We start from the raw sequence: 24208 nt of genomic DNA, 5'->3' as shown, positions 1-24208 counted from the left end.
TCTCATGCCAGACCTAAAAATATATGGATAAAGCCTTTACTGGTGTGCGCGCAGTAGCATTACTGTCAAAATCATAGGCACTCTGTTGATGCTGACCAACCAAAGACAAACTGTGAAATCCCCAGTGGCATCTAAGGGGTGAGCGAGGGGAGGCAATGAGTCTGATGGTGCAAGCCACCTTTCGTGACATCACTTGTTGTTGTGACGTCAGCGTCCCCCCCACCCACTTCTTTTTTTAGGACTTGTGCCCTGGGTGACAGTGGGGGAATCTGAGGAAGAGGTCATGGTGTCGAGGGGAAGCTAGGGTGAGATGAGCACTGGTGGAGGGTGGTAGTGAGGGAGTTTGAGGAGGAGGTCATGAGGGGGAGAGGCGGCTACAGAGAGATAAGGGGCACTGGTGGATGGTGGCAGTGAGGCAGTCCAAGGAGGAGGTCATGAGGGTGAGGGGCTATGGGGAGATGAGGGGCACTTGTGGCGTGAGGCAATCTGAGGAGGAGGTCACTAGGGGGCCATGGAGGGATGAGGGGCACTGTTGGAAGGTGGTAGTAAAGGTATTTACGGAGAAAGAGGTTATTAGTGTGGCGCCAAAAAAGACTTTCGCATCAGCGCTAAAGCCGGCCCTGTCATGGCCTTTCTGTTTTTGTTTATTTAATTAGCAGTCGGGTCCTAAGGGCTACTGTGGAACATACTTTAAAGTGCATGCTAATTATATTTACTGTGACTTTCAATGTTTGAAGTTTGAAGGTGATTTCACTAATGTTTTTACTGGGAAAAATCAAAGTGGAGCCTGATGGTGCCTGATATGGGGCTGGGGCCCAAGGTCAGCTGTGAGATAAGGTGCACTGGAGAGAGGAGTAGTGGATAATCAAGCCTGTAAGGGAGAGCGTTGTCAAGTCCGGGGTCAGGTGGAGGTAGTAATGAAGAGTGATCCTCCATGAAGGCTCGAACAGATGGACCCTGAGTAGTATCACTTGCCTGATACTCCCACCTCAGAAACCTCCTCTTCCCATCAAAGGAACATTACATGGAAAGTGATAATATTTAGAAAGAGATTAAAATCAGTGACCCTCCGGCTACAGACTTAGACATCTGAAGTGATCAAATCAACCAACTGAGTTTTCTGCCAGTGCAAAACATTCCCCGTTGAGCTAAGGTTAGGGAGCCTTTTAGCCATTTAAAGGTCCTTATTTTCATTTCTTTACAGTCTCCTGCTGAACTTCCATCTATCGTACCCTACCGCAACCCTCTTTCACTTCTATAAAGTTTCTCCTCTCAACAATTCATTGTCTTTCTTTGACCTGCACCTCTTACCTACTGTTCCATTTTCTTTTTCACATGATCCCAAGCCTCTGTTTTTATCTTACATTCACCACTCTTTCCCTCACATCTATCTTTTTGAGTTTCCTTTCACCTTAAAATCTTCCCCTTTGCACCAGTTTCCCATTCCGGTGTGTCCTATACCTCACTCTTTCATTCTCTCAGAGAATTTCACTCTGTTACAGCTCAGATGCTCGCCTACCTATCTTCTACCGTCACCTTCATGCTTCACAGTGCTCTACTCCATTCAATATTAAGTCAAACTCTTAATCTCTTCTTGCCTATATCTCAAATGCATCTTTATGAGTCTAATTTTCTCACTTCCATCTCCTTTGGTTTTACCTCTTGAGTGCAACTAGAACTTGCATTCTATCACATTCCTGTTTTCCTCTCGCTGCCACCTTTTTTTCTCACATTTGTTGTTTTCTAGACACCCTCTCGTCCCTAGTACCCCTTCACTCCTCTAATTGCTTTTTTTTTTGTTCTCTTCTCATCTCTAGTTGTGTCTGGTATCGTATTATAGGACAATGTGTTTCTAGTACGAAAAAGAATATGCACAATACCAGGCAGAGCTGTTCTGGACCAGCAGATTTAGGTAGTGCGAGTATCGCTGTGAAAGACCTATTTATTACTCTCCTGACATCTTCTTGCTTTGTTGCCTTTCTGTAGCAGGCTCTCGTCGCCTCTTGTGTCCTTGTTTGTTAATTTAATGTCCGCCAGTCAGCTATTATGATCACACACATTTGTTTTTATTAGGTATTTCATGAGTGCATTTAAGCCCATTATGAGATTTAACAAATTTGATTTTGCTTTGGGATTGTGCTAAAAAAGTGGCGCAATCCCAATGCAAAATCAGGGCCTCAATTAATTTTAATTTTTTTTTCAAACCCTGCCACAAAGAAATTGGCAACAAGGAGAAGCATGTTAGTAGATCTTTTATGCTTAATTGGTTACAAAGTCTGCATTTTCTAATATTTTTATAGGGTTAAGGCATCTGCTGCAGAGGTGACCAGTAACTATCAGGCAATAATAATTGGTGAGAAGAACCCTGGAGGTTAAAGTATTTCTTGGAGAAATTTCTGTTGTGTAGTCCCAGATCTGACTCAAAGTAGCATAGAAGGTTAATGTGCCTGCAAAGCACATCATGTTATATGCAGATGACAGATTTGTTTTAATGTAGCTAGGTAAGGTTACTGCTTTGAACAGAGATCCGTTTGGTACTTGCAGTTCATAAATAGTAAGCCTTTTAATCTAGCACCGTTAGCTTTGTAGGATATGTGACTGCTACAACTTTTAACCCTCACTGACTCATGCAACACATCTTGTACACTGATTTACACGCTTGCATGATTTATTTTCAATCTGTATGTTATGTAAATCGCTCTGAAACCCTGCATTGGGATGAGTAGCGTTATAAAAGAAAGTAAAGTTGTGCTATTTAAATTGTGTTTAAATACTGGGACAGACCAACACATCTGAGATACTTACACTTCATGCACTCACATAAAGGGGCCAAAGCCAAACAAAGTCAAAAGCATGCCTCTCTTAAGTACCTGTGAAGAGATAACCAGCTGTGTGCTTTTGTTTCCCTCCGTTGTATTTACTCTGGGGGCCCAGCAGGAGCTAAATTATATCTATGCCCGCAAGCACTGCACTGCTCAAAAAATGTACCTCGCCGGCGAGTTGCCACGCTATGACAGCTGGGACGTGATGTGACGCCCCCCTCCGTATGGTCATCAATGTACAGAATGGTCAGATAACAAGACAGTGAGGGTTACAAGGTCTAGGAGTCGCATGCCCTTCTTAGCTCACTGTATTTTATTGCAATTTAAACAGGGAAGACTACAAGCTAACATTTTAAAATGGATGTATTTATCCGTTATTCTTTTTATTATGAATATCTTTCTTTTTCTTATTCTTTCAAGCTTACTTAAGATGAAGCGAATAAAACCAAGTGGTGCAGCCTTTAGAAAAATGAAAAAGGCCAGAGAGGAACAATTAAAAAAGCATGAAGGTGCACTACTGAAATACCTCAGTCGCGAAACAGAAACTCCTAGTACTACTACTACTGTTACTGAAGCAATTTCCGAATCTGAATTCCAACCATCATCAAAGTCAAGTGATCCTTCAACTTCAACAAGTGATAAGGGGTGTAACCAACAAGAAATTCCAGCTGTTGACTTAAAAGATGTTGGTCTTTGGCCAAGTAGGATTAAAGATGACACGCGTATCTTACTGGTAGGACAAGGGGCGTCTGTGGTTCAACATCTAGATTCTGATTTTGGTGAAGTCATTCGTGAGGGTGCTTTAATCAAAGGACGAACCAGAAAACTTACACGCGAGTGGTTTTTTCAAACTCTGCCAAATAATGAAAAAATGTTGAGATCGTGGTTGGTGTACTCTCCTTCCAAGAAAGCTCTTTACTGCTTTTGTTGCAGACTATTTGCAGACAGAAGTCATTCAAATTTTGATTCTACAGATGGATTCAACACGTGGTGGAAACTCAATCCTAAAATTTGCGATCATGAATCTAGTGTGGCCCATGTTCGATGTTTCACACAATGGAAGGAGTTGGAAATTAGAATCCGATGTGGAGCAACAATTGACAAAAAGGCACAAGAACAAGTTGAAAATGAAGTAAAGAAGTGGAGGGAGATACTTTCAAGATTGTTGGATATCATTAGATTCCTAGCTAAACAAAATTTGGCTTTACGGGGTCACCGAGAAGGAATTCATTGCAAGACTGATGATGAACCTGAATCAACAGGAAATAGAGGAAATTTTCTAGAATTGGTTCATTTGTTGGCCAAATACGATCCAGTGCTACGTGAGCATACTGTAAGAATTAAGCTGGGGAAAAAGTATGCTAAATCCTATATGTCGCCTACTATCCAGAATGAGTTTATAGAACTTTTGGGAGAAAAAGTAAGAAGCAAGGTTATCGAGCAAGTGAAAGAAGCTAAGTATTTTTCTATGATATTCGACAGCACCCCTGATATTTCTCATAAGGATCAGACGAGCCAAGTTTTACGCTATGTTATGATCAATGGAAATAAAGTGATGGTTGTGGAATCATTTGTCGATTTCCTTGAAACAAAAGGTAAAACCGCTGAGAATATTTCAACTATGATTTTGCAGAATTTAGAAAGCAACGGAATTGATATTCAAAATTGTAGAGGACAAGCATATGATAATGCTGCTGTGATGGCTGGTCAACATACTGGCGTTCAAAGACGCATCAGGGAAATTAATGGAAAAGCAGAATTTGTCGCATGTACAAATCACTCGCTGAATTTGGCTGGTTTACATGCAGCTTCTGTTGCTGTGAATTCTGTGACCTTTTTTGGAACTGTGGAGCGTTTGTTCGTGTTTTTTTCTTCCTCGACCCATCGCTGGGATATTCTGACTTCAGTCACTGGCCAAAGTGTCAAGCGTGTAATAGAGACTCGGTGGAGTGCACGGGGAGATGCTGTGAGTGTTGTAAAAAAAAATTACTCAAAAATCTTAAGTGCTGTAGAACGTTTAACTGGTGAAGAAGAAAATAGAGTTACCAGGTCAGATGCTGGTGTGCTGCTTGTTGCTTTACAATCTTTTTCCTTCCTGTGCTTTCTTGGCCTGTGGGAATCCGTCCTTGTTGAAATTAACGACACTCAGGTCTACCTCCAAACCAAAGGATTGAATATACAACAATGTGACATAAAACTCAATGCTTTAAAAGCATTTCTAACTGAAAATAGGTGTGAATTAGTTAACAATGCAGTAGCTTACGCCAAAGAAATTTGTGATGATCTTGGGATAGTCATGGATCGTCGGTGTAGAAAGAAGAAACTAATGGCAGGTGAAGAATCACGAGATGCTGAATTGACATACGAAACTGAGTTGAGGAGAGAAATGTTTTCTTCACTGGACAGAGTGATCCAAGAAATCACCACAAGATTTCAACAACTTCATGTTCTTGCTGAAAAATATGCTTTCCTTACTCCATCGAATCTTTTGAATGACAAATACGAATGTCAATTAAATCATTATCATGATGACATTAATGAGGAAGAGTTCCTCGTTGAGAGAAAAAGACTTCAGAGTTTTATTTCTGTTGCTGCTACGCAACACGAAACAGAGACCTGGAAGGACAGTCCCCTTGAACTTTTGCAGTTTATTCTAAAATACAGTCTTGAGAACTCCGTTCCAAATATTGTAATACTACTGCGAATTTTCCTCACAATTGCTGTAAGTGTTGCTGGTTGTGAGAGAAGTTTTTCTAAATTGAAATTGATTAAGAATTACCTAAGATCTACAATGAGTGCCTTACGTTTAAGAAATCTTGCCATACTGTCTATAGAACAGCAACTGAGTGATGAAGTAGACTTCGACGATGTCATTGATGATTTTGCCAATAGAAAAGCAAGAAAAATAACATTTTAGAATGTTGGATTTACGTTTTACTTGAAAATTAAACATAGTGTTTTCATTTACTTTCCTATACATCATTTTGAATTTTTGTTGGGTTTTTTTTGTGTTTTTTTTTCAACTCTTTATTTAACTTGGAGAAACCTTGGTCATGTGATACAGCTCTGCACCTTACATTTTCTTTCTGCACCAGTTTTAACACATGTCAGTACATAAGTTCCAACTAAGCGGGTAATGTTACAATATATGCAATGCACTTCTTAAACTGTACAGTGGTCTTCTGTTTTGTTGTATTTTTGGTGTGTATTAAGAGGGGCGGCTAATTAAAACAATATTTTTTTATATTATTACAAGACCTAATAATAAAGTCATAGTAACCTTAGTGTTGTTTTCAGTGAATTTACTATAATGAATTCATATCCATCTTCCTCCCCCCCTCACCCTTATTGTGCAGGGGGCCCTCCCGCCATGTTTGGGGTACAGATTCTGAGGTGGGCATGCGGGACCCCAGGCCTCTCATTTGGGAAGAGGCCAGAGCGGTCTTTGGCACCGAACGACAGGTTATTGATAAAGATCTGATTGACTGTCCTAATCCTCCACAGTTAACCGGTCGATGGACCCTCCACTCCCCTCCCTTCACACACCAGCAGGGGGCTGAAGGTAAACCCCACCCGGCAGTGTGCAAGCCTTGCCATTCCGTACTTGACACATTATTATGATTTTACTGTTCTTGTAGACTTTTAACATTGTTGGTTACCATGAAAGTAATGTGAAAACAAAATCGCAGAAAAATTTAATATTTCTTGTTTCTTCTGAATATTCAAGGAGTGCCGCAGCGCTGGAACAGTTTGTCCCGGGTCTTGGATAGAGTTGAACAAGTTCCCATGGCCCCCACAACTGTGTTTAAGGATTGTGATCATAATGTGTCGCCCCTCCCTGTATTTTCGCTTTGGGCCCCCAGGCAGGCTGTGCACCATGTGTATGCCCAGGCTGCTGTGAAGGAGAGATGCACTATTGCAAGCTGGTTTTGGGTACCAAGAGCACATGTCTTTTCATTCCCAGGGAGTTGGTTGCTTCTGCTTGGAAGTAATGACAGGGCGCGACCCCTGGTTGTTGCCTTTGGGCCACCAGAGTGGGCTTTGTATCCGGTCTGTGTTGGAAAGGTGGAGCTGACTGACCCCTTTGTGCTGCATTTAGTTTTAAGGGCACACAGTGAGTCATTCCCTGTGAATAATTAATTTGCTGTTTTTGAAAGATAAAGAATCACAGGCTTCGACACTGTTAAGTTAGTTTTGGGTCCACAGAGCACATCACGTTTGTGCAGGTCCCCACTGCTTTAATGGGGGGGACCATGATGTATGGTCATTTAATGTCAGCTGTAGATGAAGGTTACATGAACAGTGTCATGTATGTGCATGTTTGCATTGTGCGGAGGGGATTACCAGGTAATTGTTCACGCAGCTCTCTGATGGATGTCACATGTGGTTTTTCTGAGTCCCCAGGTAGATCATGCAGTCTGTGTGTTCTCTTTTGTACTGCCAGTCACCGGTGTATTCAACTGTGTAGCCTTGGACCGTGTCATGTATGTGCATGTAAGTTGCATGATCAAGGTAACTATTAGAGGCAATACTTGGTGTCTCGCGGACCTCTTTGAAGTGGGCGGCAATCTGAGGGAGAGCCCCGGGCGCCACAAGCTCTAGCTACGCCACTGCATGTCGGGTGTTGGCGGCTGGGAGGGGATGTGGTTTACCTCATGTAATATGATGCCGATATCTATAGGTACTTGGAATGTTAGGGGTCTCAACTCTCCCCAAAAGCGCCACAAAGTATGGAAATATATTATTGATCACCACCTTGACATCGTAGCTCTACAAGAGACACATTTAGCCAGGTCCGAAGATTCCCGTCTTAGACACAAACTCTTTCCCCTGATTTACAAGTCCTCAGCTCTCACGAAACACCGGGGGGTGGCCACTATGTTTCGCTCTTCCATGCATTTTCAACCGCTTGGGGTCCAGTCCGATAGGGAGGGGCATTGAGTGTTGGTTAAAGGCCGCCTTAGAGGAAAAGTCTGTACTTTTGCAGCATTGTACACCCCCAACACTGGTCAGACAGGTTTCCTAAAAACATTCCTGGGAAAACTAATTGATTTTGCAGAGGGTCCGCTAGTCCTTCTGGGTGATTTCAATTTGGTCTGGCAAAAAGAGTTGGACAGTTCCTCTGCTCAACGGGCAGGCTTGGGTTCTTTTTCGGGAGAGACACAGCAACGCATGCATGATCTGTTCCTCCTTGACACGTGGCGCGCTCTTTTTCCACATTCACAAGACTATACGTTTTATTCACATGTCCACCGCACATACTCCCGGTTGGACTATATTTTCGTGAGTCAGTCGCTGCAAGGTGCCTTGCAAGATGCCAAGATCTTCCCCCTCTCGGTCTCGGATCATAGCCAGTTCTCGGTTTGTCTAAATTGGCGGGGGACGGCCTCGATCACTCCCAGATGGTACTTCCCTCTGTCACTTACTCGGGATAAGGACTCCTGTTCCAAAATCCGCACCGCAATTACAGAATTCTTTAACAATAATAGGCCGGAAGATACCTCGGAGTTTGTCACCTGGGATGCATTGAAGGCGGTTATCCGAGGGGAGTGTATAGCTCTCAACACGGCACTGAATAAGCAACGTGCCCATGGGAGAGAACAGTTGGAGTCTGACTTGTCGGCCCTTGAGCGCACTCACAAGTCCAATCCTACATGGCAAACACTCCGCGGCTGTTGGACCCGGCCTCATGGCTTGGTCCCAAACCCTCCTACCAGACTAAACGGGGGCTACCCGGACCCTTCGGGGTCCCCCTGGATTGTACCCCGCTGCCCTCCAGCCGTCGCGACGCGACCCGCCCCCGGCCTCGGTCCCCGCGAAGCCCTGACCTCAAGGCGCCAAGACCTGACCGGAGGGGGTCGAGTGGCCACTCCACAGATTCCGGAGGAGGAGAGTTTCGATGGGGCCTCCAGCCGTCCCCCGACGCCTGGTTGCGATCGCCCTCTGGCCTCCCTGGGCACTGGCTCCACCCCCCGCTGGATGTCTAGGCGCTCTTCTCCCGGTCCCTCCGACCTCCCCAGGCGCGAGGGTCCGGACATCAAAGGGCTCCAGACCTATATCTGGGGCAACCCAAAACCAGGACGGCAGTTGTATCCTGGAGTCGAGAGCCCTGCTGATCGGATCGTGGCTGACCCTACGGAGAGAGACTCATTGCCTGGAAATCGGAACTCGAGCGCTGCTGACTGCGTCGCGGCTCCCCCTTGCTGAGAAGAAGACCCTCATGGAACCATCGGATCCCTGCTGACCTCGTCGCGGCTCGACCTCGAAGAAGTAACCATCGGAGCCCTGCTGACCTCGTCGCGGCTCGACCTCGCAGAAGTAACCATCGGAGCCCTGCTGACCTCGTCGCGGCTCAACCTCGCAGAAATAACCATCGGAGCCCTGCTGACCTCGTCGCGGCTCGACCTCAGCGAGGCAACCCTCCAAGCCCTGCGGACGACGCCTCGGCTCCCGGAACCCCCCCAGCTCGAGGATTGAGAGCTGAGCGCAGGGTGTTCCCGTACCAGGCTGGTACTGAGACTGTCCCGCTACCCCGTCCCTGAACGACCCCGAGACTCTTTGGGATCCCTCGATCCACCTGTAAATATTGCCACAGAAACCTGCCTTTCACTACCGATAAAGACTTGTGAGAATTGATACCCTTGTTGTGTCCCTTTGTGGTGGTGGGGGTGCTTGGCTGGTACGGTCATAGGGGAAGGACCTCGCCCAGGAGGCTTCTCAGCAGCGCTCGGCTACTTTCCTACGGAACGGTGGCTCTCGGGGTGGTCAGTCCGACACCCTCTGACTCCCCGGAGAGCGCCCTTCTAACAGCGGCCTCACGGACCTCTGGGGTAAACTCAAGGCTATTTATAATAATAGGGCGGAATTCACGCTTCTCAAGCTACGACATTTATCATACACCCAGGGCAATAAAATTGAGAAACATCTCGCCAGACAACTGAAAGGCAAGCGGGAGAAGGAATACATAGGCGGCATCGTGGACCCCTCGGGGACTATTACCCATAAGGACAGTGACAAGGTGGAACTCTTTGGGTCTTTCTATGGGAGTCTGTACTCTGGGGACTCCTTAGACTTGAATGCCCAACAGGACTACCTCAAGTCACTATCTCTGCCTCAAGTGTCGGCCTCTTGGAATGAGTTACTCACCACTCCTATCACCTTAGAGGATGTTACTGGGGCTATTCACAACCTGAAATCTCACAAAGCTCCGGGGCCGGACGGCTATACGGCCCTTTTTTACAAGACCTTTGCCCCTGATGTCGCTCTCTACCTGGTCCGCCTTTTCAATAAAATGGCGGAAGAGGGCTCCACCTCGGACTCCATGTCTGATGCAGTGATCTCTGTGATTCCCAAACCAGGGAAGGACCCTCAGCTTTGTGCTTCCTATAGGCCGATTGCCCTACTAAATCTGGATGCTAAATTATACTCCTCGATCATCGCCAAACACCTCAATGATCTCATGCCCACCCTCATCCACCCTGATCAGTCGGGTTTTATTACACAATACCCGCAGAATTATGCACTTGAACTTTTACGGTCCGTACCACGCGTACTCCTACGGCCACACAACTCTAGTGATACGAACCGTACACACGCCCTCAGAGCGTGTGTACGGTGCGTTTCACATGCTTACACTGTTGATAGGATGCGCACACGAAAGGAATGGAGGTCTCAGACTCGCACAAGGATGTACATCAAGTCATTGTCATTGCTGTCCTACATGTGCAGGGCCTAGGTGTGTCAGACAGTGATATTGCACATGTCTCCTCATGTATTTGCACAATTGATGTGTGATGACCTGTGTACACATGTCATGTGTGATGGGGCACTATGTGGCACACTTCCCCTTCACACTTTGCACATGTGTGCATGTAGTACAAACGTGTCAAGCACAGCATCACTGGTATGGCCGATTGCCCTACTAAATCTGGATGCTAAATTATACTCCTCGATCATCGCCAAACACCTCAATGATCTCATGCCCACCCTCATCCACCCTGATCAGTCGGGTTTTATTAAAGGGCGTCAGACGCACGACAATACCCGCAGAATTATGCACTTGATTGAAAAGGCCAATAAGCGTCAGAATTCTGTAGTCCTGGTAGGCCTTGACGCTGAGAAGGCCTTCGACCAGGTGGACTGGGGGTTCCTATTTTGCACGCTTGGGGCGTTCGGCTTTGCGCCTAAATTCCTTAACATGGTGAGAGCTAACTATCGTCTCCCCCGCTCTAGAGATGTGATCAATGGGGTGCATTCTTCCTCCTTTTTCCACTCGAGAGGTACCCGCCAGGGCTGTCCCCTTTCACCCCTTCTCTTTGCACTAAGTATCGAACCCCTGGCTCTTGCGATTAGAAACAATCCTTCCATTCAAGGAATCCCCTTTACGGGAGAATCCCATAAAATATCGCTGTTCGCAGATGATGTTCTCTTATTCCTATCAGAGCCGGAGGCATCCTTGCCTCCCTTGCAGGGGGAACTGGAGCGTTTTGAACTAGTATCAGGGTTTAAAACGAACCTAAGCAAATCCTATATACTTAATCTCACCCTCTCACCTACTGAGGTTCTCCGACTTCAACCGCTTACCCCGCTCTCATGGGCCACCTCCTCTATACAATACCTGGGGATTCACCTGACATCGAGACTTGGGGGGCTCTTTGCCGCTAACTTCCCTCCCATTCTAACACGTATTCAATCGGAACTCACGAAATGGAAGCCTCTGTTCCTGTCTTGGCTGGGCCGCGTCCATGCGATCAAGATGACTCTCCTGCCCAAACTTCTTTACCTTTTTCAGGCCTTACCTATCGAACTGGAGCCCGATTTCTTCCGCAAAGTGAAGTCCATGATCCTGCACTTTATCTGGCAGGGGGATCGAGCACGTTTCTCTTACTCGCTGCTTCGTCGTTCCCGCTCTGCTGGCAGAGTGGGCTTACCGGACATTCTCCTTTACTACAAAGCAGCACAGCTGAGAGTCATCACTGAATGGTCTCAACGGGACTCCGAGAAACACTGGCTCCATATGGACCGCAGTGTGACGGGACGAACCATTGGGGATCTGGTGTGGCGCGCGCGGCAGGACAGACCCCGAAACACATACATTAGCACCCCGACACGCACCACGCTTAAAATATGGGATTCAGTCTCGGGTGACGACAGTGGACCACGTTCCCATCCCCGTTTACTCCACTCCATTTCAATCCAGCATTCACTCCTGCCCAACACGTGGGACCTTTTGATGCTTGGAGAAAGGGTGGCTGCCTAGCTTTAACGCATTTGTTCCACAACTTTGACCCTCAAACGGCTACACGACCCCTCACGCAATTTGAGGCTTATCTCACTAAGGCTACTAGTATGAAAGGAGTGATCTCCTTCATATATAGTTTCCTACTCAAAACAGCTTCCTCCCCTCGCCCCAGGTATATGTCTATGTGGGAAGACCTGATTCACCGCCCTATCTCTGACGAGGAGTGGCTCCACCTCTGGACTGACAGAGCACGCTTCGATCACTCTACGGAACTCAGCGAGGCCCACTTGAAGACCATGATGGACTGATATCTGCACCCAGCCAAACTCAGGCAGATCTTTCCCGCCACCTCGGATAGATGTTGGAGAGGGTGTGGTCTACTTGGGGACTTCCGGCATATTTGGTGGGACTGCCCGGCTATCCGGCCCTTCTAGGAAGAAATCCTGGCGCATATAAAAGACATGCTGGGTGTAGGAGAGTAGGGTCTGCTTTCTATGTTCACCCCCACTTTTTGCTTTTGCTTTACTGGTTTTAGACTTAGATGTGGCTGTGGGCCTGCTAATCAGACCCACAGCCCTGCTGTTCTCTCTCTAAATTGATACTATGTACTTTAGGTGCATAACCCATTTGGATAGGGTCACCTTATTGGCCCCTGTACAGTGTACCTTAGGTACCCAGGGCAAAGGTGTACCCTAGGCCTACCAGGGGCTGCAGCATGTATTATGCCACCCCTGGCCTGGCCTTCCATTATGACACAACTGGCTGATCACTCAGCTGGGGCAAGGCCGTGTAATCACCCCTTGCTTAGGTGTAGTATTCCTATACCTAACTTACATATAGACACATGTGTACCTATCAGCCACTCCTATGGCAGGCCTTAACAATCCTGGAGGCAGAGTGCTTGGTAACATGTGAGATGGTGCTCTAGCATGAGCTGAGCCTGTCTGCAGCTTTCGGAACCATGTCCTTGTAGCTGTTCTATGATATAGCCTACCATATACTCTTAAAGTGCCTTATAATCTTAAACGGTTATGGTAACTATGGTTTGGCTTTATCAAAACATGTCGTGTAAGGTGTCTAACACTTTGGAATAATACCCCCATCCCATTTCTGGGGATGAGGATATTATCCCTCCCTTCTAGAGGGAGAAGACATGTTGTAACCTACTTACCCGGTTAAAGTTAACCAGAGCCCCAGCATCACAAAATGGATGCTGCTGCCACAGACACGAGTCTGACCTCCTGCTGCTGGGAGTGATCCCGGCAAGGGAGGCTTGGACAATAGGTTTCCTGCCTTGGGAGGTGCGAGCACCACCCCAGACAGGCCTTAGTGTATTGGGGCAGGGAGGGATGAAAAGAATGAGACATGCCTGGGGCACACAAGGTGTCCCGTGCATAGTCCAGTTCAAACCGGTGCTGGGGCACTCCAGCCCCAGTCCTGGCGCGAAACTGGACAAAGGGAAGGGGGTGTAACCACCCCCCTCCCAGGTCCCACCCATAAGGCGTGACCTAGCAGGTAACCCAGCCCCCCAGATTTGGATAAGAGTGGTAGCTGGGCCCCAGGAGATTAGATTATCCTGAACCTGCAACTTGAACAGAAACTCTGGACCTTCGACATTCGGCGAAAGAAGAAGACTGAAGAATCTCCCTTGTGGCCAAGGAGTGGCTACCCTGTGCAAACAGGCACCATCAAGAGACTACCCTTTGCTTTGCTGAAGTTCTACGAGGGACCGACCGCAGAGCCCGACCAGAGCCTTGACTTCCAGACTTCTCCGACCCTGATCCACATCCACAGCTGAGCTGAGATCCGTGGAGGCGACGAGAGACGTGGGACCGGCTACCTGGGAAAAGTGGCTAGTATCTTCCAGCGCAGCTTCTGAGGCACCCTCGAAGTTGTGCACCGGGGATTGAGAAGCCCCAACCCCAAGCACCATCTGCACCGAAGATCAGCCCCCCACACTCCACGAGTCCTGCGTGGGGCCCTTCTGCATTTTCCTGCTTGCCGCGTCTGCCCGGTTGCTTGCCCGTTGGCTAGTGGCCTTTGTGACGACGCTCCCTGAAATCTTCACTGCTGGTTTGGCTCCTCCAGACTGGCTCCCACTTCCCTGCAAAAGAGAAGCACCCCAGACCTTCCTGGTCTGCACCAGAAGCAAGTCCTCCGTTCTTCGTGGGTTCCGCTTGCCCAGGCTTGGTGAGTCCTAGTTCGACTTCGACGCCGCCGACAGCAAGAGCCTTTGTGGGACAGCTCACCTCCTGGTCCTGGTCGTCCTCGACGTCTCCTGGTCCCCGTGGCTGCAGCGACAAGCTTCACCTTCACCTGCAATCTTCACGACATCGCCTGGTTCCTTCCTGGTTCCACGTGGTCACTGGCTAGTGACCTTGACTCTGTCCCTTCTGCTTGCAGGTATCCTCTCTTCTTGATCCCAGCCTTGGGATCCACCGGACACTCTTCACTGACTGCCTGTCAGCAACTTTCCTTCAGGCCTCCATAGAAGTCCACGACGAAACCCGACGCAAGTTCACACCTATGCACCCGCAGTCCGTGGGCTAGGTAACTTGGGTACTTCGGTGCTCACAAGGGTAGTGACTATCCTAGGGTCTAGTTTCCGAGTCTCGACTCTCTAGCTGCTTCAGAAGTGTCCCTAAACTGTTCATTTCTAACTGCTAGTAATTCTATCGACTTTTACGCATTACGCGTCAGTGTTTCCACTCTGCACCTGAATCCCTGTGGGCCTCCCACTTCCTAACTGTTGCTAGTGTAGTGTAGCCCCAGCGATTCCCTAGGCCTAGGCCTATCCTATTTCCGTGACAGTGGTCCTTATACCACTTCTTTAGTATATGGTTTGCGTGGCCTCTAGGGCCTAACTGTATTACTTACCTGTGTGACTTAATGTATGCTTGAATAAGACTGTGTTGTACTTACCTCTAATCTCATAAAGAGTGCTGAGGGTTTGACTAGAATAAATACACTTTATTTTATATATATATCTGTTGTGGTGTCCTTTCATTTGGTATTCAAGGGATTATATATGGTATCACAGCTGGCTACACATGCCATTCAGAGTTTAGCCTAAGACTGCTCTTGTCCATGCTACCACTAGGATAGCTGGTCTATAAGGTTTACTTTACAACCAATCACCATAAGGGTTGTTTGGACTGATATAAGGTGTACACTAGAACTAGTGACATCATACATCAGTCCAACTTCTCACATTGGTGAGCAGCGGTTGGGATCTGAGCTTGCTGTTGTAATACCATTGTAATCTTGAGATACTAAATTGAAGATCACACAGATATTGTTTAGGTACATATAACATAGATTATAATACTTAAGTCCTACTGGACTTAGTGGTTGTAGGTTGAAGGGAGTAACACACCCTGACTACAACTACCAGAGAGGTTTAGTAGAAACAACTAGTTTAGGTAGGTGCACACACCACACCCTCACTAGATCATGTCTCTGGGAAGAGATCAAGAAGATGCTCTCTCAGGAGGGGCAGGTCTGAAGAAGACCCCCTCTAGATATGATACCCTAACTTTTCAGGAGATGAGACAGTTGTGTACCTCCAGATAGTTAAAACAGGGTGCAAACCCTACCCTCCTTCAGCTAGTACAACTCCTAGAGGAGTATGATACTCTTAGGGCCTCACGGGCCAGTACCCTAGGTACAAAGGAGGGTCTACCTACCACAGATGAGTCAGATGGGACTTCAGATGAAGAGGTAGACAGCCAGGGCCAAGTAGGAAGACTTAGCCAGGCTAACCTAAGCTTACATGGGAGTTTGCATGGGGTCCCCCCATACAGACCCCCAAGTGGGCTTACACAGAGAAGCAGGAGGGACAGATCCCCTTCAAGGGAATCCATCCACTCCCATGTCTCTAGCATCTCTAATGCTTCCTCTCACAGGGGAATGACTTCCTCTGAGAGAAAGGAGCATGAAGCCAGAATGAGGGAAGCTAATCTGAGGATTCAGAGGGAGGAACTTGCCCTTGCCAAGGAGAAGCTTGCTCTGGCTAGAGAGCAAAAGTTAAGTGGGTCAGAACCCAATGGTGGCAGCAATATCCCTAAGGATAGAGACAGGCACTATGATAATAGAACCCTGAGCAAGATTGTCCCTCCCTACAAGTGTGGGGATGACATCCACAAATGGATAACTGCTTTGGAGAGAGCTTGCAAAGTACAGCAGGTACCCCAAAGTCAGTGGGCAGCTATCTTGTGGCTCTCCTTCTCTGAGAAAGGTAGAGACAAGCTCCTCACAGTTAGTGATGAGGATGCAGACAATTACACTGTCCTGAAGAGTGCTCTGATTGATGGGTTTGGCCTAACCACTGAACAATACAGGTTGTTGTTCAGGGATACCCAGAAGACACAGACTCAGGACTGGACTGACTTTGTAGATTGTGCCACTAAGGCTCTGGAAGGCTGGCTAGTGGGAAGTAAGGTTAAGGACTATACAGGATTGTATAATTTGATCATGAGAGAACAAATCCTTAACAACTGTCAAAACCAGCTACTGCATCAACACCTGATTGATTCTGATCTGACTTCTCCCCAAGAATTGGGAAAGAAGGCAGATAGATGGGTCAGGACTAGAGTTAAGCAGAAAAACCAGAACCAGGGCGGTGATCAGAAAAAGGTAGACCAGAAGGGTAATGATCAGAAACAAAAAGACCAGGGGCCCGATTCACAGAACTAACTTAAGACAAAATCCTAAACTTACTACCATTTTGGTATTCACAGAAGGCACTTACTCATTTTGGTATTCACAGAAGGCACTTACTCATTTCGGTATTCACAGAAGTTAGGAGTCCTAACTTTAGGACTCCTAAATGCCTTCTGTGAATACCGAAAGTCTTAAAATTAGGATTTTTCTCAGTTTAGTAGTAGTATGGTTAGGACTCCTGACTTTAGGACTCCTAAATGCCTTCTGTGAATACCGAAAGTCTTAAAATTAGGATTTTTCTCAATTTAGTAGTCCTAAGTCTAAACTTAGGACTACTAAATCGAGAAAAATCCTAATTTTAAGGCTTTCGGTATTCACAGAAGGCATTTAGGAGTCCTAAAGTTAGGAGTCCTAAATTTAGGACTACTAAATTGAGAAAAATCCTAATTTTAAGACTTTCGGTATTCACAGAAGGCATTTAGGAGTCCTAAAGTTAGGAGTCCTAACTATACTACTACTAAACTGAGAAAAATCCTAATTTTAAGACTTTCGGTATTCACAGAAGGCATTTAGGAGTCCTAAAGTTAGGACTCCTAACTTCTGTGAATACCGAAATGAGTAAGTGCCTTCTGTGAATACCAAAATGAGTAAGTGCCTTCTGTGAATACCAAAATGGTAGTAAGTTTAGGATTTTGTCTTAAGTTAGTTCTGTGAATCGGGCCCTATAAGTCTTCACCAGGCCCCCAAAAGGCTCAGGGGGAGGGTGGTCCCAAAAAGGATAAAAAGAAAGATGGCCAAAAGAAACCATGGTGCAACTATTGTAAGTCCAACTCACATTGGTTTAGTGAGTACACCAAAAAGGATAAGCCCCCAGCCACCATTGCCCCTAAGGCAACTGTACCCCCTAGTCCAGCTGTAAGTGGTGGTTCCCAGCAAAAGGGTGTAGTAGGGTTAACCCTGGGAACTGAGGAGGATTCTGGCCTAGTCAGAATACCGACTCAGGCTGTTCTGATCTGTGATGGGGACTTAGCTTTGTCCTCTACTGTAGGCCCCAGTAACCTGGGCAAGTACAGACAGACTCCTTTTATCAACCAAAGAATGGCTCAGGCCTACAGGGACACTGGGGCTAGTGTCACAATGGTGACACCTGCCTTTGTGGACCCTGGACAGATCATACTAGGTGAGAATTACCTAGTGACCAACGCTAGCAATGCCACTACCTCCCATAGTGTGGCTATTGTTAACTTCTCCTGGGGAGGGGTAACTGGCCTCAAGAAAGTTGTTGTTAGTTCAGACCTTCCTTTAGAGTGTTTACTGGGCAATGATCTTGAAACTTCAGTTTGGTCTGAAGTGGAGTATAGGACCCATGCAGAAATGCTAGGGATAGATGCACATGTCCTTGCTGTGACCAGGCCACAGGCCAAAAAGTGCACCACTGAACAAGTGCTGGATCCTGAAACTATGGACCAGTCACAACCCAAGAGAAAGAGCAGTAGGGTTAAGGCTGTGCCTTCCCCCCTGCCTCAGGTGGTGGATCAGCCCTCCCAGGAGGATGATTCTGAGAGCCCTGAAGGAACTGTCCTAGAAGAACTTGAACCTGATCAGGTTGAGTTTCTTGGGACAGGGGGACCTTCAAGGGCAGATCTGAGGCAGGCTCAATTAGACTGCCCCTCTCTTGAACCCCTCAGACAGCAGGCTGCTGCTGAGGCTGCAGGGAATGCTCAAGGTACCCATAGAGTGTATTGGGATGAAGGGCTACTGTATTCAGAGGCTAGAGACCCCAAGCCTGGTGCATCCAGGAGGTTGGTCATACCACTGAAGTTCAGAGGCTTCCTTCTTACCTTGGCCCATGATATTCCCCTTGCAGGACACTTAGGCCAGAACAAGACTTGGGACAGGCTTGTCCCTCACTTTCACTGGCACCATATGTCAGAAGATACTAAGGAGTTGTGTCGCTCCTGTGTCACCTGCCAAGCCAGTGGCAAATCAGGTGGCACCACAAAGGCCCCCCTCATACCACTACCTGTGGTGGGGGTTCCCTTTGAAAGAGTGGGCATAGATATTGTAGGACCAATGGACCCACAAACACATCTGGGCACAGATTTATACTGGTGATAGTGGACCATGCCACCAGGTATCCAGAAGCTATTCCCCTGAGGACCACAACAGCTCCTGTTGTGGCAAGGGCCCTGCTTGGAGTATTCTCCAGAGTGGGCTTTCCAAAGGAGGTCATTTCTGACAGAGGTGCCAACTTCATGTCAGGATACTTGACTGCAATGTGGAAGGAGTGTGATGTAAACTACAAGTTCACCACACCCTATCACCCACAGTGCAATGGGCTTGTTGAGAGATTCAACAAGACCCTAAAGGGAATGATAAAAGGGTTACCAGACAAGCTTAGGCGAAGATGGGACATCCTTTTACCCTGCCTTCTGTTTGCTTACAGAGAGGTCCCACAAAAGGGGGTTGGCTACAGCCCTTTTGAGCTTTTGTTTGGGCACCCTGTAAGAGGAACCCTATGTTTAGTAAGGGAAGGATGGGAGAGACCTCTCAGACAACCCAATCTTGATATAGTGGATTATGTACTTGGTCTCCGCTCCAGGATGGCAGAGTATATGAAGAAGGCTTCTAAAAACTTTGAGGCAAGCCAAGAACTCCAAAAAGCTTGGCATGACCAAAAGGCTGTGCTGACTGTTTACCAGCCAGGGCAGAAAGTGTGGGTGTTGGAGCCAGTGGCCCCAGCAGCACTCCAAGACAAATGGTCTGGACTCCACACTATTGTTGAGAAAAAGGGAGAAGTCACCTACTTGGTGGACCTTGGGACTCCCAGAAGCCCCCACAGGGTGCTTCATGTCAACAGATTGAAGGCATATGTTGACAGGGCAGACATGGGCTTACTCATGGCTACAGATGAGGGGCAGGAGGAAGAGAGTGACCCTCTCCCAGACCTGTTGACTCAGAACCCTGATGATGGCTCAGTTGATGGTGTGGTCTTTTCTGACAGCCTCACTGTCCATCAGCAACAGGACTGCAGACAGGTTCTGCAATCCTACAGACATATGTTCTCTCTGACCCCAAGTCAGACAAACTGGTGCACCCATGAGGTGGACACTGGTGACAGTCTGCCTGTGAAGAGTAAAATCTACAGGCAACCTGACCATGTCAGGGACTGCATAAAAGTTGAGGTACAAAAGATGTTGGAGCTGGGAGTCATTGAACCTTCAGAGAGCCCTTGGGCTAGTCCTGTAGTTTTTGTGCCAAAACCTCACACCCAAGATGGTAAGAGAGAGATGAGGTGTAGCGTGGATTACAGAGGTCTCAATGCTGTCACTAGGACAGATGCCCACCCAATACCTAGAGCAGACGAGCTCATTGACAGACTGGCAGCTGCTAAGTTTTTGAGCACATTTGACCTGACAGCAGGCTACTGGCAAATCAGACTAGCTGAGAATGCAAACGCCAAAACTGCTTTCTCGACCCCAGGAGGACATTATCAATTTGTGGTAATGCCCTTTGGTTTGAAGAATGCACCTGCCACTTTCCAAAGGTTGGTGAATCAAGTCCTTACTGGGTTGGATGATTATTGTGCAGCTTATCTTGATGATATTGCTGTCTTTAGCTCCACCTGGGAGGATCACCTGGTCCACCTGAGGAATGTTTTAGAGGCCCTGCAAAAGGCAGGCCTCACTATCAAGGCCACTAAGTGCCAGATAGGGCAGAGCAAGGTTGTATACCTGGGCCACCTAGTTGGTGGGGGTCAGGTTCAACCACTGGAGAGCAAGATCCAGACCATAAAGGACTGGACTCCTCCAACTACCCAGACTCAGGTCAGAGCTTTCTTGGGCCTGACTGGGTACTACAGAAAGTTTGTTAAGAACTATGGGTCTATTGTGACACCACTTAATGACTTGACCTCCAAGAAAATGCCAAAGAAAGTTCAGTGGACAGTAAGCTGTCAAAAAGCATTTGATGACCTGAAGCAGGCCATGTGCAGTGCACCTATTCTGAAAAGTCCAGACTACTCCAAAGAGTTCATTGTCCAGACAGATGCTTCTGAGTTAGGTGTGGGAGCTGTTCTTTCACAACTGAATATAGATGGTCAAGACCAGCCCATTGCTTTTATAAGTAGAAGGCTGACCCCTAGAGAGAAACGTTGGTCAGCTATTGAGAGGGAGGCCTTTGCTGTGGTTTGGGCCCTGAAGAAGCTGAGGCCATACTTGTTTGGCACTCACTTCAAGATTCAGACAGACCATAAGCCCCTCTTGTGGCTAAATCAGATGAAGGGTGAAAATCCCAAACTTCTTAGGTGGTCCATTTCCCTACAGGGGATGGACTTCACAGTGGAACATAGACCTGGGACTGACCATGCCAATGCAGATGGACTCCCCAGATATTTCCACTTAGAACATGAAGACTCAACTGGTCAAGGTTAGTTTAATGTACCTAAGTTTGGGGGGGGGGGGTTGTGTAGGAGAGTAGGGTCTGCTTTCTATGTTCACCCCCACTTTTTGCTTTTGCTATACTGGTTTTCGACTTAGATGTGGCTGTGGGCCTGCTAATCAGACCCACAGCCCTGCTGTTCTCTCTCTAAATTGATACTATGTACTTTAGGTGCATAACCCATTTGGATAGGATCACCTTATTGGCCCCTGTACAGTGTACCTTAGGTACCCAGGGCATAGGTGTACCCTAGGCCTACCAGGGGCCGCAGCATGTATTATGCCACCCCTGGCCTGGCCTTCCATTATGACACAACTGGCTGATCACTCAGCTGGGGCAAGGCTGTGTAATCACCCCTTGCTTAAGTGTAGTATTCTTATACCTAACTTACATATAGACACATGTGTACCTATCAGCCACTCCTATGGCAGGCCTTAACAATCCTGGAGGCAGAGTGCTTGGTAACATGTGAGATGGTTCTCTAGCATGAGCTGAGCCTGTCTGCAGCTTTCGGAACCATGTCCTTGTAGCTGTTCTATGATATAGCCTACCATATACTCTTAAAGTGCCTTATAATCTTAAACGGTTATGGTAACTATGGTTTGGCTTTATCAAAACATGTCGTGTAAGGTGTCTAACACTTTGGAATAATACCCCCATCCCATTTCTGGGGATGAGGATATTATCCCTCCCTTCTAGAGGGAGAAGACATGTTGTAACCTACTTACCCGGTTAAAGTTAACCAGAGCCCCAGCATCACAAAATGGATGCTGCTGCCACAGACACGAGTCTGACCTCCTGCTGCTGGGAGTGATCCCGGCAAGGGAGGCTTGGACAATAGGTTTCCTGCCTTGGGAGGTGCGAGCACCACCCCAGACAGGCCTTAGTGTATTGGGGCAGGGAGGGATGAAAAGAATGAGACATGCCTGGGGCACACAAGGTGTCCCGTGCATAGTCCAGTTCAAACCGGTGCTGGGGCACTCCAGCCCCAGTCCTGGCGCAAAACTGGACAAAGGGAAGGGGGTGTAACCACCCCCCTCCCAGGTCCCACCCATAAGGCGTGACCTAGCAGGTAACCCAGCCCCCTAGATTTGGATAAGAGTGGTAGCTGGGCCCCAGGAGATTAGATTATCCTGAACCTGCAACTTGAACGGAAACTCTGGACCTTCGACATTCAACGAAAGAAGAAGACTGAAGAATCTCCCTTGTGGCCAAGGAGTGGCTACCCTGTGCTACGACTACCCTTTGCTGAAGTTCTACGAGGGACCGACCGCAGAGCCCGACCAGAGCCTTGACTTCCAGACTTCTCCGACCGTGATCCACATCCACAGCTGAGCTGAGATCCGTGGAGGCGACGAGAGACGTGGGACCGGCTACCTGGGAAAAGTGGCTAGTATCTTCCAGCGCAGCTTCTGAGGCACCCTCAAAGTTGTGCACCGGGGATTGAGAAGCCCATACCCCAAGCACCATCTGCACCGAAGATCAGCCCCCCACACTCCACGAGTCCTGCGTGGGGCCCTTCTGCATTTTCCTGCTTGCCGCGTCTGCCCGGTTGCTTGCCCGTTGGCTAGTGGCCTTTGTGACGACGCTCCCTGAACTCTTCACTGCTGGTTTGGCTCCTCCAGACTGGCTCCCGCTTCCCTGCAAAAGAGAAGCACCCCAGACCTTCCTGGTCTGCACCAGAAGCAAGTCCTCCGTTCTTCGTGGGTTCCGCTTGCCCAGGCTTGGTGAGTCCTAGTTCGACTTCGCCGCCGCCGACAGCAAGAGCCTTCGTGGGACAGCTCACCTCCTGGTCCTGGTCGTCCTCGACGTCTCCTGGTCCCCGTGGCTGCAGCGACAAGCTTCACCTTCACCTGCAATCTTCACGACATCGCCTGGTTCCTTCCTGGTTCCACGTGGTCACTGGCTAGTGACCTTGACTCTGTCCCTTCTGCTTGCAGGTATCCTCTTCTTGATCCCAGCCTTGGGATCCACCGGACACTCTTCACTGACTGCCTGTCAGCAACTTTCCTTCAGGCATCCATAGAAGTCCACGACGAAACCCGACGCAAGTTCACACCTATGCACCCGCAGTCCGTGGGCTAGGTAACTTGGGTACTTCGGTGCTCACAAGGGTAGTAACTATCCTAGGGTCTAGTTTCCGAGTCTCGACTCTCTAGCTGCTTCAGAAGTGTCCTTAAACTGTTAATTTCTAACTGCTAGTAATTCTATCGACTTTTACGCATTACGCGTGAGTGTTTCCACTCTGCACCTGAATCCCGTGGGCCTCCCACTTCCTAACTGTTGCTAGTGTAGTGTAGCCCCAGCGATTCCCTAGGCCTAGGCCTATCCTATTTCCGTGACAGTGGTCCTTATACCACTTCTTTAGTATATGGTTTGCGTGGCCCCTAGGGCCTAACTGTATTACTTACCTGTGTGACTTAATGTATGCTTGAATAAGACTGTGTTGTACTTACCTTGTTAGACGGCGACCTCAGAGGAGCCCGGAAAGGGGGTCCTGACTACCCTGAGACCCACCCTCAAAGTATCGTAGCCGGGCACTGGCGGGAGACTCCTCAGGAGGAGAAATCTCGTATCGAGGATCGTACTTCTGGTACCACACGACACAGAAACACCACACTGTGCGTTTTTAGGAACCAATCTTTATCAAACAGGTTGGCACTGCAAATATGTACAAGGAGAGCACGGGCTCAATGAGTCTCGGAAGGGATAGGGGGTAGCGGGACAGTCTCTGGTAAAAGGTTCAAGGCAAGGGCGTACCCGGCGCACAGCTCACAATCCTCGAGCTGGGGGGTAGGCTGGTTGTCGTGGGGTCCGGCGGGACCGGTGGAGTCTGTGGAAGCCGCGAGTCACTCAGCGGGCTCAGGTACAAGTTCGGAGGTCTTACGATCTTCAGGGAGCCGCGAATCACTCAGCAGGCTCAAGTACAAGTTCGGAGGTCTTACGATCTTCAGGGAGCCGCGAGTCACTCAGCAGGGCTCAGATACAGTTCGGAGGTCTTACGATCTTCGTGGAGCCGCGAGTCACTCAGCAGGGCTCAGGT

At 48.0% G+C, this 24208-nt stretch overlaps 1 protein-coding gene across 1 annotated transcript; it reads left to right on the top strand.

Annotated features, from left to right (window-relative positions):
• The first annotated feature begins 3252 nt into the window (after window positions 1–3252).
• LOC146861494 (zinc finger MYM-type protein 1-like) lies at window positions 3253–5739 on the top strand. The gene has a single exon (XM_085646246.1). The coding sequence runs from the start codon at window positions 3253–3255 to the stop codon at window positions 5737–5739; it is 2487 nt and encodes an 828-aa protein (XP_085502372.1).
• Window positions 5740–24208: the final 18469 nt, after the last annotated feature.

Source organism: Triturus cristatus, chromosome 3_1, assembly GCF_964204655.1.
Source record: "Triturus cristatus chromosome 3_1, aTriCri1.1, whole genome shotgun sequence".
Classification (NCBI taxonomy): Eukaryota; Metazoa; Chordata; class Amphibia; order Caudata; family Salamandridae; genus Triturus; species Triturus cristatus.
Note: the sequence above shows the minus strand (reverse complement) of the source record. Positions and strands in the feature narration are given on the sequence as shown.

Excerpts from the sequence above, each read along its gene's own strand:
- LOC146861494 (XM_085646246.1), top strand. The coding sequence starts at position 3,253 with ATGAAGCGAATAAAACCAAGTGGTGCAGCCTTTAGAAAAATGAAAAAG.